The following is a 17268-nucleotide window of genomic DNA, read 5'->3' on the forward strand; positions in this document are numbered from 1 at the left end:
AGGATGAGGGGGGTTTCTCATTGAAACCTGCCGAATAATGAAAGGCATGGATAGAGTGGATTTGTAGAGGATATTTCCATTGTTGGGAGAGTTTGGGACCTGAGGGAACAGCCTCAGAATAAAAAGAATGGAGATGAGGAGGTTTTTTTTAGCCAGAGGATGATGAATCTGTGTAATTAATTGCCACAGACAGCTGCGGAGGCTAATACATTGGGTACTTTTAAAGTGGAGTTTGATGGGTGCTTGATTAATAAGGGCGTCAAAGATTATGGGGAGAAGGCAGGAGAGTGGGGTTGAGAGGGAAAATAGATCAGCCATGATTGAATGGCAGGGCAGAATGAATGGACAGAATGGCCCAATTCTGTTCCTTTGTTTTCTGGTCTGATGGGCTAATTGGAGAATGATCCCTGCAGTACAGGCCATGCTTACAACCGCAGTGCAAATTTAGATTTCAAATGGTGTTTCGATACAGCTCTCTGCTCCACTTACATCGATACTATCCTATCCTCTCTTGCCCAATCCCTTCCAATTTATGTCCTGGACACCTTGCACGCCCTTCAGCTCTTATGTTAATAAGTTCTAGGAGCAGGATGAGGCCATTCGGCCCATCAAGTCTACTCCACCATTCAATCATGGCTGATCTATCTTTCATACACAACCCCATTCTCCTGCCTTCTCCCCATAACTCCTGACACCTGTACTAATCAAGAATCTTTCAATCTCCGCCTTCTAAATATCCATTGACTTGGCCTCCACGGCCACCTGTGGCAATGAATTCCACAGATTCCCTACCTTTTATCATTAATATAAATGTAAATGTTTATTTATAAGGGAACATTAATAGTATTTACAATAATTTCTTTATGTTCCTAGTCCAGCCAAGTTGATGAGATTGGCTTCCCATTGGAGAATGATTTTGACAGCTTGAGTGTATGCCCCAGGAAAAGGACTCAGACACTTCCAGCCAGTAGCTGCATCTTGAGTTCAGCTGGAGAGATGTCCCACACTGTCATTGCAGGCAGTTCTGGTGCTGACCTCTTTGACAAACGTAAGTCCTTCCAAGACAATATCACCGAGGGACACAAAAGGAGTTACTCCCAGGACATTATGAAGGCTCCCGTTCATGATACCAAGATACATCCCGACGATTCCCAGAGAAAGGACTCAGCGAGCTCAGAGTGGCTTCCTGAACAGAGTACGTTACCCAACGTGGAACCGGGGAGTCCTGGTAACCCGTGCCTCAAGGTAAGCCAGTACCTCTCTACAAACACCCAAAAGGACCAGCCAAAGGGGGAAAGAAAAGAGGAAGAAGCAGAGTTGGATGTGAGAGAAATGAGCGCAGAACAACTTCGGAGCCATGTCATCGGATTAAGACAGGAGCTGAAGGAGCAGAAGCAGAGCTATGAGGAGAGAATTGAAAGGTAAGCATCTGTTACAACTGGCTGAGTTTTCCAGAGTACAAAGACTCAAAATGCTGGAGTAACTCAGGGTTTCTGGAGAACATGGATAGGTGACATTTTGGGTTGAGACCCTTCTTCAGACTCTGTCCCTTCCCGAAACATCACCTATCCATGTTCTCCAGAGATGTCGAATTACCCCGGCATTTTGTGTTGTTTTATGTAAACCAGCATCTGCCGTTCCTTATTTGCTATCGAGGGAGTGCAGCGTAGGTTTACAAGGTTAATTCCCGGGATTGCCAGACTGTCATATGCTGATAGAATGGAGCAGCTAGGCTTGTACTCTCTGGAGTTTAGAAGGATGAGAGGGCATCTCATTGAAACGTATAAGATTGTTAAGGGTTTGGACACGCTAGAGGCAGGAAACATGTTCCCGATGTTGGGGGAGTCCAGAACCAGGGGCCACAGTTTAAGAATAAGGAGTAAGTCATTTAGAACGGAGACGAGGAAACACTTTTTCTCACAGAGAGTGGTGAGCCTGTGGAATTCTCTGCCTCAGAGGGTGGTGCAGGCGGGTTCTCTGGATGTTTTCAAGAGAGAGCTAGATAGGGCTCTTAAAAATAGCAGTCAGGGGATATGGGGAGAAGGCAGGAACGGGGTACTGATTGGGGATGATCAACCATGATCACATTGAATGGCGGTGCTGGCTCGAAGGAAATTATGGCCTACTCCTGCACCTATTGTCTATTGCCTATTATTTCTACTTTTCCAAGGTAGATTTGGCTTAGTGGGCAGTACTCTCCTCCCTGAAGTAGAATGTTCCCTGTTCGAGTCCCTTTCAAGCCTGTAGCTCAAGTTTCTATTCCAGTACTGAGGATGGGCTGCACTGTTGTAGATGAAATACCAAAGATCCCGCAACACTACTTGGATGAAGAGCAGCATAATTATATCTAGAGATCTGGCCAATATTGAAACTGCTATTAAGGCTTCTAAAAATAGATCTGAGCATTATTGCATTGTGAGTAGGAGCCTGCTGTTTGCAATTTAGCTGTTGAAATCCACAGCCTACAGCAGCAGATACAATTCAAATACCTCCTGTGGTATAAAGTATTATAGGCCATACTGAGTGGGTTACCGAAATTCAAATCTTTCTTTCAACTTCTCCGCAAGTTTGCAAGCGTTTAATGGGTAAAATCGGTAAGTAGGGATTATGGAATAAATACAGAAAATGGAACAGGAACGAAGAAAGCGGTAGCCAGAGAAACACAGAGATATGGCTTCAGATCTTTGATCTTCTTCAATGTTAACCTAGTGCCATTTTCAAATAATTCCAATATTTGTGTAATATTTCAATAATAATTCACATACGTAGACAACAGGAGTGGGGCTTTTAATGTAATACTGTATTTTTTCCAAGTGTGTCTTTGGGAAATTTCCAAATTTGAACCACATGGATTGCCTAAAGAGAGAAAATAAAGAGTAGTAATAATGGGGCCATTCTTAGTTGACATACTATTGGTAGTGGGGTGTCCCAGGATTGAGGACTGGGCCCTTGCATGGTTTTAATTTGTATAAAAGAGCTATAAAAGAGGTAACTATCCAGCAAAGAGAGCAATAACCACAAGAACTGTCAACATAAATTCCCCCTTTTATGATGCCTGAGCCTTGCAAATCTAAGAATATAACAGAAGTAATCTACATTCACATAATGTCATTATCTGAAGAACGACTGAAGAAGGGTCTCGACCCGAAACGGCGCCCATGTCTTCTATTCAGAGATGCTGCCTGTCCCACTGTGTTACTCCCGCATTTTGTGTCTATCTTCGGTAAACTCACGCCTGCAGTTCCATCCTATACATTGTTAACAAAACATCCTGAAGCATTTCTCGGAGATGAATATCAAGCAGAATGTGTCGATTTGTCACAGGAAGAGACAACAGATAAGACAACCAAAGCAATAACAGAGGGGCGGAATAATTTCAAGACCTATGGTGTTAATAGCTAAAGGAAAAGCTGTCTGTTGTTGAGTTATGTAGGCTGTGGGACTGCAAGGTAACACAGAATGAGAACTTTGATGATAAGTGGCAAAGAGCATATCTAACACATCCATTTGCATGGTTCATTTTGCATCTATTTTCTTTCTCATTAGATGGTACACCAGGTTCATCATCAGTCCTGTTAGATGGTACATTGTGTGCCTGTTGTCACTTTAGTTAGATGCTTCACTGCATCATGCTGCCAATTCTGCTGGATGGGGTACTGAGTATATCCATCAATCCTGTGAAGGTGCACTGTGCTTCTATCAATCCCTTTAGATGCTGCACTGTTGTGTCTACTTCCATTCCTCTCAGATGTTGCTCTGGGCACATACCATCGATCCTGTTAAATGGTTCATTATGAGACTACCATCAATTCTGTGAGAGTGTCTAGTGGGTGTCAGCTATTCATGTTGTTAGGCAAAGCCCAGCATCAGTTCTGTCAGAGAATCTACTGAGTATCAGCAATCGATCATGAATTCTATTAGCCCTGATGGAGGATGCACTGTGTGACTATCATTAATCCTTTAGCCACTCCATTTATATTGACGATCAGGCATTTCACACAGTGTCTACTACAGAACATTAATACAGAACATTGTTGAAACAATATCTGTTTGCTTTGAACAGAGATTTAAAAAAAAGCAACCAACATTGATCTAATGTACATTTCCCTTGATTTCAATTCCCTTTGACCTGTTTTCACACCTTACATTTCCTTATCTATGTTTCCCCTCTTCCATGTTTCCTCGGCTTACCCTCTCTTCTGACGTCAACCTGAAGAAGGGTCTCGACCCGAAATGTCACCCATTCCTTCTCTCCAGAGATGCTGCCTGTAGACAAAAATGCTGGAGAAACTCAGCGGGTGAGGCAGCATCTATGGAGCGAAGGAAATAGACAACGTTTCGGGTCGAGACCCTTCTTCAGACAGAAGAACACAGTGCATCATCTGTTTAGAACTGGTGGTGGATTTAAGGCAGCTTCTAACAATTTTTATGGCATATACCTAGTACAACATTCAGCAGAATTGACAGTAGAAATGCCAGAAGTGGCAACAGAAGTGACAATAGATACAGTATACCATATTTAGACACAAAGTTCTGGAGTCACTCTGGAGAGAAGGAATGGGTGAGGTTTCGAGTCGATACCCTTGAACCGAAACGTCACCCATTCCTTCTCTCCAGAGATGCTGCCTGTCCCGCTGAGTTACTCCAGTATTTTGTGTCTATCTTCAGTTTAAACCAGCATCTGCAGTTCCTTCCTACACATTGATGCACTGGTCGCCTGCTGTTAATCCTGTTGGATAGTGCACTGTGTGATTAGGATCAGTCATGTTAGATATGGCACTATGTTTCCTCCACCAGCCTTATTAAATGGTCCGTTGTGTATCTATCGTCGATCTTATCAGACGGCACACCATCAGTCCTGTCAGAAAACGCACTGTGTACTTACCATGAATCCGGCTAAATAGTGTTTGCCATCCAATCGATAAGGTCAAGAGAGTCAACAGTCAAGAGTGTTTTATTGTCATATGTCCCGAAGCAGAATAATGAAATTCTTACTCGCACTCTATGTCTAAATTGTGCTTTTACTGTCAATCTTGTTAGATGGTTCACTGTGTACTTTCCATCAGTTCCGATAAAAAATCGTATTGTGTGTTGTCATCTATTCTGTTCAATTCTGCTTGACTGTCATTACGAGTCTTATTTGGTGGCATCCTGCATTCCTATCACAGTATATGGTGCTCTTTGTGTCAGCCATTAGATCTGTTTGATGGTGCACTCTGCATGTCCTCACACCCCAGTTAGTTGGCCTGCTGTTTATCCACAATCAAACCTGTCAAAGGGTCCTGTTAAGGAGCACATTATGTGTCTAGTATCAGTCCCCGTACGTCATACTTGGAAATTGAAACAGTACATTAGAACACATGATACCCTCTGTAAACTATCAACCCCATCAGATAGTACAATGTATGTATATCATGAGTTCTGTTAGATGTGTTGGGAGGAACTGCAGATGCTGGTTTAAACCGAAGGCAGACACAAACATGCTGGAGTAACTCAGCGGGTCAGGCAGCATCTCTGGAGAAAAGGAATAGGTGACGTTTTGGTTCGATATGGTCTCTCGACACAAAGTTACTAAGTTACTCCAGATTTTTGTGTTCTGTTGGATGGTGCACTGTACATCTATTATAAGATAGACACAAAATCCTGGAGTAACTCAGCAGGACATGCAGCACCTCTGGAGAGAAAGAATGGGTGACTTTTCGGTTCAAGTAGGAAGAAGGGTATCGATTCAAAACCTCACCCATTCCTTCTTTCCAGAGTGACTCCAGAATTTCTGTGTCTAAATATGGTATGCTGTATCTATTGTCACTCTGTTAAAAGAGAGACTGCATTTCCACTGTTGATTCTGCTGAATGTTGTACTAGGTATATGCCTCTAAATTGTTCGAAGCTGCATTAAATCCAACACCAGTTCTAAACAGATGATGCACTGTGTTCTTCTGTCTGAAGAAGGGTCTCGACCCGAAACATTGCCTATTTCCTTCGCTCCATAGATGCTGCCTCACCCGCTGAGTTTCTCCAGCATTTGTGTCTACCTTCGATTTTCCAGCATTTGCAGTTCCTTCTTAAACACTGTGTACCCACTATCAGTTTTGGTTGTTGGTATATCATGTATTTACTGTCAATCTTATGAAATGGTACACTGTACATCTCCTATCAAACCTGTTAGAGACCACGCTGTCCATTATTAAGCCTATTGGATGGTGTGTGGTGCAGATGGCACAATGGGCTAAGTGTTCGGCTGGCGACCGGAAGGTAGCCGGTTCGAATCCCGCTTGGAGTGCATACTGTCGTTGTGTCCTTGGGCAAGACACTTCACCCATCTTTGCCTGTGTGTGAATGTGTGTGAATGTGTGTGAGTGATTGGTGGTGGTTGGAGGGGCCGTAGGCGCAGAATGGCAGCCATGCTTCCGTCAGTCTGCCCCAGGGCAGCTGTGGCTACAGAAGTAGCTTACCACCACCGAGTGTGACTGAGGAGTGAATGAATAATGCGATGTAAAGCGCCTTGAGTATTAGAAAGGCGCTATATAAATCCCATCCATTATTATTATTATTACTTTAAATTTGGGTTAATGTTCAATTGTTGACAGGCATATCTACTATCTCTCTTTTTCAGAAAAAACACTGTGTTTACGAGCAATACTGTTAGCTTGGGTTCTTTGTTTCTTTGGCCAGTGACCTGCTGTGTATCTAGCATCAATGCTGTTAAATGATGCACTGTCTACAATCAGTTCAGTTTTAGGATCCGTTATTGACTATCACTGCATAGTGTACTGTGTCGATTCTGAAATCTTTTGCATAGCGCACTGCAGATCAATCATCAATTGACTTAGATTGTGCACCATGTGCCTAATGTCAGTCATCTTCTTCTTCTTGCGTATGGCGTGCACAGCCTAAAGTTGTAGGATAACTTGTTCTATTTGATCTTATTTGATTGTGCACGCCAGGTTGATTGCATTCGTCGAAACATTGGGCGGACCACGTGAAGGTTGCAATCTCCCACTGTCCCCCACTGTACCCCACTGTCAGTCATGTGCCAGCAAAATGGTGCCTGTATGCCAACTGCCAAGTGATTACTACATGGGTGCTGCCAATCCTGTTAGTTGGTGCACTTTGTATCACCCATCAGTTCTATAAGATGGCACACCCTGTATGTACCATCAGTGTTGTTACATGTTACACTGTAAGTCTACAGCATACAACAGTTCTATAGACAATAGACAATAGGTGCAGGAGTAGGCCGTTCGGCCATTCAAGTCAGCACCGCCATTCACAGTGATCATGGCTGATCATCCACAATCAGTACCCCGTTCCTGCCTTCTCCCCATATCCCCTGACTCTGCTATCTTTAAGAGCACTATCTAACTCCATCTCTTGAAAGCATCCAGGGAATTTTCTCCACTGCCTTCTGAGGCAGAGAATTCCACAGATTCACAACTATCTAACGAGTCTAACTAGTGTGAATGGGTGAACACTGGTCGGCACGGACTCAGTGGGCTGAAGGGCCCATTTACACTCTGCATCTCTCAAGTCTAAAGTAAAGTAAAGTCTAACTAATGTGAATGGGTGGCCAATTGACAGCGTTGACTCGGTGGGCCGTGGGCCCTGTTTCCATGCTGTTTCTCTAAACTAAATTAAACTGATACGATCTACATTTTGATGCCTCTTACAAAATCGATGCACTTTTGTTTACAGCGTTTTAACAGAGAATTACGAAGTCTGGGCTAAAGTGGTGCGACTCAAGCAGCAGATGGAGGAGGACAAGAAGCAGTACAAAGCTATGGAAGTGAAGCTGTGTGACACTACACGTGCACTAGAGGAGGCCGAGAAACGCAAGATGGGCTTGGAGAAGGAGCTGAAGGACTTCGTGCAGGCAAAGAACAAAGCCTCAGCTTAAACCTCCAACACTGCTTGTACCCTAGAACTCCTTCAAAGGGGCTGAGCTCTTTGTTTCCAAATGGGGAAATAATAATGTGTCACTTTTACTTTTCTGTCAAAAGCTTATCAAAGTGGGGAGACATTATACACAGAGGCACTGAAACATTAATTCTGCAGTACTGACTGTGGAAGGGATGCATTCCATCAGCAAATAGTTGGTTGTAAAACAATTCCCATACACCTACTTCAAAGTGTGTTAATAATTGGTGCTTATGTGTGCTTAAATGTCTTCTAATAAAGTCAAGGAGTGCTGTTCTGGAATGGAATATGGCTAAGCACATTCAGTACTGATCTCTGGCAAGTTGCTCATAATTATCCTTTTTTTCCCTATTTCTGCTGATCATTTGGGATCAATATGAGTTTCCACACGTGGATGGCTCCCAGTTCTATCTGAACACCAACACCTTTTTGCACCCATCAAATTGTCCAATATCCAAAACTGTGCAGGACAAAATTTTCTCTGACTGAATATTGGGAAGATCAAATGTATTGTCTTTGATTGTGTGATCAAGTCAAGAGTATTTGATTGTCATATGTCCCGAAACTGTGACATTTATATTAGCTGGCCACCAATTCTACTCACCATAAAATCCTTAAAGTCTTCCCCTTTCGCCGAGCTTTTCTTCACCTGCCCATTTTCTCCTTGTGATTCTCATGTCAATTCCCTGGTTTACACAATATCGTCACTATGCAAACCTTTGTATCTTTAATTATAAATTATACATTTACAAAATGCTGTTGCTGTAATGTCTGACTGCTGTAATGCAACAGAAAAAGTTACTCTTATGTAATGATCTTATCAGATAAACAAAATGTTGATAAATGACCTCTAACACCATTTGCCTCATATATAATGCAGTGTGTATGACTTATTTGCTAATTATGTTCATCATTGCCATAACAATAACTTGAGATGATACATATTACAACTGGAATGCTTGGGATGATAAAGGTGTCAAAGGGGGCTTATAAATCCTTAAATATCTCCACTATTCATAGCTTATTTCTGCCGTGCCATTTCTGAGTCAGCATAGATAGAAATTGATTGTTCTAAACAGTTACTAATTCAGTTATGATTGCACCATCAAGTTGCAGGGAAGTATAAGGGGAGCTGTACTTTTGTATGTTGTTTGTAGGTTAATTGGCTTCTGTGAATTGGCTTCTGTGAATTGTAAGTTGTCCCTAGTGTGTAGGCTAGTGCTAGCGTACAGGATGATGGCTGGTCGGCGCGGACTGGGTGGGCCAAAGGGCCTGTTTCCGCGCTGTTTCTCCAAATTAAACAAAACAAATACTGACTGACCTTGGTCTTTAATAAATAAAACAGGAAATACTGGAAACTATCAGCAGGTCAAACAACAATTGTGAAAAGAGTTGTGGGGTGACATAGTGGCACAGTGGTAGAGTTGCTGCCTTACAGCATCACAGACCTAGGTTCGATCCTCACGCACAGAGTTTGTACGTTCTCCCTGTGACCACGTGGGTGACCACATGGGCTCTCCGGTTTCCTCCCACACTCCAAGGACGTACAAGTTTGTCGGTTAATTGGCTTCTGTAAATTATCGCTAGTGTGTGGATAGTATTAATGATCAGGTTGTCGTTTAGCGTGGACAAAGTGGACAAAGTGGACAAAGTGGGCCAAAGCATTTGGTATTACTAATCTTTTTCCTTTTTACATATCTGAAGAAGCTTTTAGAGTCAGTTTTTATATTCCCCCCAAGTTTTCTTTCATGCTCTTTTTCCCCCCTCTTAATTAACCCCTTTGTCCTCCTCCATTGAGTTCTAAATTTCCCCCAGTTCTGCTTCTTCCTCTGGCCAATTTATATTCCTCTTCATTGACTTTAACACTATCCTTGATTTCCCTCGTCAGCCACGGTTGAGCCGCCTTCCTTTATTAATTTATTCGCAGGCAGTCATGAACAATTTTTGGAGTTCATCCATGCGGTCTTTAAATCTTTACCATTGCATCTCCACTGTCAACCCTTTAAGTATTATATACCGTAATTTGCCAGTCTATCCGAGCCAATTCCCGCCTCATTCCCTTAACGTCGTTGGCATTCCAGCATACTGCCACCTGGTGTTGATGTGTGGTAAGTGCCGGTTTTACTGTCTGCATTGCTGCCGCGATGTAAGTAAGACAGTGGTGCTCCCTGTTGTGACGCTTTATCTGTGGTAGGTGTTGCTTTTTGGGAAGGTGGTTCATAGTTGGACTTTCACAGTGAATGATAGGGTCCTGGGGAGTGATGCAGCACAGAGGGATCTAGGAGTACGCATTGTTCCCTGAAAGTGGTGTAACAGGTAGACAGGATAGACAATAGACAATAGGTGCAGGAGTAGGACATTTGGCCCTTTGAGCCAGCACCGCTGAAGGATGGTGAAGATATGGTCTATAGATATATATGTCAGGTGTATATATATGGTCTATGGTCCATAGACACACTGAACTTTTATCTCCTGCTCTGTATTAGACAATAGACAATAGGTGCAGGAGTAAGCCATTTGGCCCTTCGAGCCAGCACCACCATTCAATGTGATCATGGCTGATCATCCCCAATCAGTATTATGTTTACATATTCTGTTGTGCTGCAGCAAGCAAGAATTTCATTGTCCTATCTGGGACACGTGACAGTAAAACTCTCTTGACTCTTAACTCTTGAAGAAGGCTCTTGGCCTGCTGGCCTTCATCAGTAAAGCCATAGAGTATAGAGTCTGAAGAAGGGTCTCGAGCTGAAATGTCACCCATTCCTTCTCTCCAGAGATGATGCCTGACCCACTGAATTACTCCAGCATTTTGTGTCTATCGAGTTAGAAGTTGGGATGTTTGTGAGGCCGCTATTGGAGCATTGCGTACATTTTTAGTCAATCAACTACAGGAAGGGCGCCATTAAGCTGGAAAGAGTGCAGAGACGATTTACAAGGCTGTTGTCAAGATTCCAGCAACTGAGTTACAGGGAGAAGCTTGTAGAAGCAAGGACAACTTTATTCCTTAGAGCGTAGGGGATTGAGGGGTGATCTTATAGTGGTGAATAAAGGTGAGAGGGGAAAGATTCATTAGGAAACTGAAGGGCACCTTTTTCATGGGTATGGAACGAGCTGCCAGAGGAAGTGGTTGAGGCAGATGCACCAACACCAGTTAAGTGGCATTTGGACAGGTAGATGGATAGGAAAAGTTTAGAGTGATATGGATCATAGGTAGGGAAACGAGTCTTACGTAAATGGGCATCTTGGTGGGCATGGATGAGTTGGGTGAAAGGGCCCCCCGTTTCCATGCTGTATGACTAAAACTGGTCTATGCTAAATCTGAGGGGTAACCTTTGCACACAGAGGGTGGTGGATGTATGGAACAATCTGCCAGAGGAGGTAGTTGAGGCAGGGACTATCCCAACATTTAAGAAGCAGTGAGACAGGCACATGGATAGGACCGGTTTGGAGGGATATGGACCAAATGCTGGCATGTGGGACTAGTGTAGCTGGGACATGTTAGCCGGTGTGGGCAAGTTGGGCCGAGGGACCTGTTTCCACATGGTATCATTCTATGTCTCTGTGTCTCTATAGCTGTTCAGAACCAACATAGAAAGAGCCCAATGTAGACAGAGGGTTTGGAGTGGCTTCGATTTTGTCTGGATTGTGACCAGCATCCATGAATAAGGTTGGTCATGTTTCATTTTTCTATGTTCTATTTCCTACTGATTATGCCATTGATTAGCAACAGGGCATTGTTAATTTATGATGAATATCACATCTTCACAACAGTTGTATCAAAGGGTTTTTTTGTCTCACAGATTTTACTCTAATTATGAAGTCACGTGTTTTGAAAAGTTCATTACTCCTTCGTCACTTGAAGACAATACCTGTTTTATACCCCCGGATTTTGGTTTCAATTCCTGCTCAAGGAAGACTAGAGGTCAGGGACCAGTATCATTTAAGAAATGTAGAAACATCGAACTGCAGATGCTGATTTACAAAAGAAGACACAAAGTGCTGGAGTAACTCAGCGGGTCAAGCAACATCTCTAAAGAACATGGATAAATGACATTTTGTGTTGGGACCCTTCTTCAGACTCAAAATCTACAGGGCATAGGAAAAGAGGTTGGATACGGCAATGGACAGAACCTGTCCGGCACGGTGGCACAGCGGTAGAGTTGCTGGCTTACAGCGCTTGCAGCTCTGGAGACCCAGGTTCGATCCCGACTATGGGTACTGTGTGTATGGAGGTTGTAAATTCTCCCCATGACCCGCGTGGGTTTTCTCCAAGATCTTTGGTTTCCTCCCACACTCCAAAATCGTACACATTTGTAGGTTAATTGGATTGGTACAAGCGTAAATTGTCCCTAGTGTGTGTATGATAGTGTTAATGTGTGGGGATCACTGGTCGGTGAGGACTCGCTGGGCCGAAGGGCCTGTTTTCACACTGTATCTCTAAACTAAACTAAACCTGTTTGGTGATCAGTGCAAGTGAATGAATTGGAATTCTGCTTCCAGTAGATGGGGCTGTATGACCCACTGTGACCTGCCACTGAGTTCACTTACAACCTGAGCATTGATTTACCATTTTTAAAGGGGCATTGCTCAATAGCAGAAGCTGCATTTTTTTTGTGATGTGCCTAAAAGGTTTTCACAAATCAGTTGAAGGGAAACTTAGGGAGGGAATGCCAGGGCTTTGGGATTTACAACTGAAGGCGTAGCCACCAAAAGTAAAACAATTAAAATTTGTAGGTGGACACAAAAAGCTGGAGTAACTCGGTGGGTCAGACAGCATCTCTGGAGAAAAGGAGCACAAGTCGAGAGCATGCTGACCGGTTGCATCGTGGCTTGGTTCGGCAATTTGAGCGCCCTGGAGAGGAAAAGACTACAAAAAGTAGTAAACACTGCCCAGTCCATCATCGGCTCTGACCTTCCTTCCATTGAGGGGATTTATCGCAGTCGCTGCCTCAAAAAGGCTGGCAGTATCATCAAAGACCCACACCATCCTGGCCACACACTCATCTCCCTGCTACCTTCAGGTAGAAGGTACAGGAGCCTGAAGACTGCAACAACCAGGTTCAGGAATAGCTACTTCCCCTCAGCCATCAGGCTATTAAACCTGGCTCGGACAAAACTCTGATTATTAGCAACCACTTTCTGTTATTTGCACTACCAGTTTATTTATTCATGTGTGTATATATTTATATCATGGTATATGGACACATTTATCTGTTTTGTAGTAAATGCCTACTATTTTCTGTGTGTTTAAGCAAAGCAAGAATTTCATTGTCCTATACAGGGTCACATGACAATAAACTCACTTGAATAGGTGACATTTCTTGTTGGGACCCTTCTTCAGTTGACCCGAAATATCACCTATTCCTTTTATCCAGAAATGCTTTCTGACCCGCTGGGTTACTCCAGCTTTGTGTTTATCTTCAGTTTAAACTAGCAGTTCCTTCCTACACATTAAAATTTGTACATGCTTTGTGTGGATCAAACACTACGTTACTGATATGATCCATGCCCGGTTTTACTATATTGCTGACCCGATCCATGATCCATACCGTGTTTTCACAATGCCATCTTGTGGTATGTGGTTAGCTGGGATAGGCAGTCGTTTTGATAAGGATGTGATACTATGCAGAGGAGGCTTTCATGTATTCTCTGCCTTTTATATGGATGTTAAAGAACTTTACATGAAGTTAAATGACTCGTTGTTTCACTACTTCATACATGGTGTCAGAAGTATTCTTTTGGAAAGATTTCAGCTGATATTTTAAGAGTTTTCACAAAGTTTATTCACGACTCAGATATGATACACTAATATCTTGTAGGTGCTGTCGGGATGGTGGGGCAGGCATGGGGAAGACATAGAGGGATTTGAAACTAGGGTGAAAATATGGGTTTTATGGGTTATGTGTGGACTATATTGATAAGAAGAGCTCTAGTGAACAATAATATTCAATGGCCATGTGAAAGGAATAGGTTTAATACCTTCCATGCTGTTTCATCAAATAAGCCCCCTTGTATGGCAAGTGGTGCAACAGTAGAGTTTCTGCCTTACAGCGTTTGCAGCTCTGGAGACCCAGGTTCAGTCCTGACTACGGGTGTTCTCTGTAAGGAATTTGTACGTTCTCCCTGTGACTGCGTGGGTTTTCTCCAAGATCTTTGGTTTCTTCCCACACTCCAAAGACGTACAGGTTTGTAGGTTAATTGGCTTGGCGTAAGTGTAAATTGTCCCTGGTGTGTGTAGGATAGTGTTAATATGCGGGGATCACTGGCCGGTGTGGAGTCGGTGGGCCGTAGGGCCATTTTCCACGCTTTATCTCTAAACTAAACTAAACTAAACTAAACTTGTATATCAATATCAATATCAATATCAGTTTTATTCGTCACTTGCACATAAAGTGAAATGAATTTGCCAGCAGCGGTACAATGAAAAAGAACACACAAAAACCCAATAATTTTTTTTAACACAAACATCCACCACAGCATTCATCACTGTGGTGGAAGGCACAACATTTGGCCAGTCCTCCTCCATTCCCCCGTGGTCGGGACCTCAACCCTCCGCAGCCACTGCTGTGGGTTTCCGGAAGTTCAGACAAGGTAAAGTCCAGGCAAGTCCTGAATCGTTGCTTCCCCATTCCTGGAATTCGACCCTATTGGATCATGCTTTCTTTAAAAAAATGATTGCCTTCCTGCCTCTCACTGTTGTATCAATAAAGAACAATGAACGGTTTCAACAATTGACAACATATTTGTCATTCTGCATAACGTATCTAGCTGCTCAAGACTATTTTCCAGACTTCCAGATTTAAACATCCTTATCTTCCCCGATGACATGCATCAGGCACCATGTGCAAACCTAGGTGACCTCTGGCAGGACGTTTTCCAACTTTCCATTCTGGTGAGTCGCTGTGTCCAGTTTGCATGGGTGGAGAAAGATCCCAAATGCCTCTTTAAACAGACTGTGGTTAGACCCTGCCCAGCGACCCATAGACAATGTACTGTTGGTCACCACACCTGGTGGCACAGTGTTGGTTTGTTCATCCACAATTTAAAAAAAATAATAATTATCAGCAGTAAAGAAAGTCCACACTGCCGAGAGAGTATTTTTCTCAAGGATGTCAAATGCTTCCCAGCACGTTCAGCTAATCCGTTCCAATTCCAGACCCCCGTTGTTTCCTGAACAAGACATCGTTGCTAAAAATACACTAAGTTTACTAAATGAGTGTGCTTTTTGGGGAGTATTGGTGCTAAAAATAGAAGGCCAGATTGCACTGAAAAAAAACATAATTTGGCTTTGAGTTTCTATCTGCGTGCAGAATTGCAGTAATATTGCTTGAAAGTGGAAATGTATTTGGTGTGGGAGGGGAGGGGGGTTACACCAGATTCTTGGCAAAACACCAGATAGAAACAACACAGGGAAGAATCAATAACTTGCTTGTTTAATTGCTGCAGAACCAGTGGCACAGCGGTAGAGTTGCTGCCTTACAGCGCCAGAGACCCGGGTTTGATCCTGGCTACGGGTGCTGTCTGTACGGAGTCTGTACATTCTCCCCACGACCGCGTAGGTTTTGCCCGGGTGCTCCGGTTTCCTCGCACACTCCAAAGACGGACAACTTTGTAGGTTAATTGGCTTTGGTAAGAATTGCAAATTGTCCCTAGTGTGTGTAGGATAGTATTAGTGTACGGGGAGATCGATTGTCAGCGTGGACTCGATGGACCAAAGAGCAGGTTTCAACACTGTTGCTCTAAACTAAACCTGAACAAAACTCAATTAAGTAATGCAAAAAACTTTGTCCAGTAATCCCAAAGTTTCCTCATTCATTGTGCAGGATTTCACAATGTAGAATCATTTGTGCTTAGATTTAGGATTTCTAAAATCGACGTAAAATCCTAATACTTAATCTATCGCTAGTTCTTATCTACTTTTTCAATCCAATGATGGTCTTCATAAGGTGGATTGACCCTAAACAAAGGCTTCTCAATTTAAAGATATTGGGGGGAGGGAGCAGAGATGTTTCCCCAAATAAAGATTCATTCTTTGCAAATCCAAATAGGCCCAACTTGTTGCAAATATAACACAGCATTATTTGTATCTATTACTTTAAGTGCCTACTCCTGATAAGTGCTTGAAACATTGTCAAAAGTCAGTTTCCAATTAACAGGCGAACACTGCGTAAGAGACGAACTGACAGCAACATTCTTTAGCCCGGAGATAGCATCGAGCTGGAGAATTCCAGTTTTTCCAAATGTACTCAGCTGTGTGCAGAGGACCCAGGGATCGCTGGTGAGTCAAGTCACATGAAGGTCTGGTTAGTGACATATTTAGTTAATGGTCTTTCAACTGTTGAATTGAGTGCCCCATAACACCAGTTGCCTGGAGACCAATCTCAGAGCAGACATGGGCTGTCCAATTTATTTCCAATGAGGTGCTTGTACCTAATTCAGACTAGATTAATCACCATTAATCAGAAGGGCAATCCTGTTCTTTGCAAATTACCAATCGATCGTTTGAATGTAACGAGCACCAAATTGATGTTTTGTATGCTACTCACACTGTCCACGCTGAAGAAAGACAACATATTTGAAGCACCGGAGCTGATCGTTCAGTCTAACTAGTTAAACAAAATTTAATGCCCATGTCCCACTTAGAAAACCTGAACGGAAACCTCTGGGGACTTTGCGCCCCACCCAAGGTTTCCGTGCGGTTCCCAGAGGTTTTTGTCAGTCTCCCTACCTGTTTCCACTACCTGCAACCTCCGGCAACCACCTGCAACCTCCGGGAACCGCACAAAACCTTGGGTGGGGCGCAAAGTCTCCAGAGGTTTCCATTCAGGTTTCCTAAGTGGGACAGGGGCTTTATGCTCCACATAACCATTCATTTACGCTCACTCTGTCTCACTCTCTTCACTCATAAAGCCAGACCTGCATTTAATGTCTCATGTTTCATGACTTTAAAATGCCCCAATGTGTTTTACAGACAATGAAGTATGTATTTGTTGGAGTGTTTTGAGGAAGTAACAGAAGGACTGATGAGGGAAATGTGGCAGGTAGACTTGGGCTCGGGATGCCTTTGTCAAGAATGGAGTAGAGGAGAGATTACTGGTCAAAAGAGGTAAAGGGGAAAGAGTAGGGCAAGGCAAAGTGGGAATAGTTGGACTGCTCATTCTTTTGTCAAACTTCGTAAAGGGGGATTTAATATCATGGGACATTATCTGTCTTGCTGTGGGTGCAAAAAATGTCCGGAGAGATTTTAGCTACTTGTGTTTTTATTCCATTCTTGCCTAGGTTTACATTATCATGTAATATTATTTATAATTGAGCGAGTTGCTAATTGCTATTGAGGGAGCGCAGCGTAGGT

The 17268-nt window shown here is 43.1% G+C and overlaps 1 protein-coding gene across 1 annotated transcript in view; it reads left to right on the plus strand.

Annotated features, from left to right (window-relative positions):
* Positions 1-8784, plus strand: part of arhgap25 (Rho GTPase activating protein 25) — a 45108-nt gene extending 36324 nt beyond the window's left edge. The window contains exons 10-11 of the mRNA XM_033013882.1: positions 874-1421; positions 7695-8784. Of these exons, the coding sequence (XP_032869773.1) occupies positions 874-1421; positions 7695-7896 (750 nt within the window). The 3' untranslated portion in view covers positions 7897-8784. The remainder of the gene's footprint in view (positions 1-873; positions 1422-7694) is intronic.
* Positions 8785-17268: the final 8484 nt, after the last annotated feature.

This window comes from Amblyraja radiata, chromosome 39 (assembly GCF_010909765.2).
Source record: "Amblyraja radiata isolate CabotCenter1 chromosome 39, sAmbRad1.1.pri, whole genome shotgun sequence".
Classification (NCBI taxonomy): Eukaryota; Metazoa; Chordata; class Chondrichthyes; order Rajiformes; family Rajidae; genus Amblyraja; species Amblyraja radiata.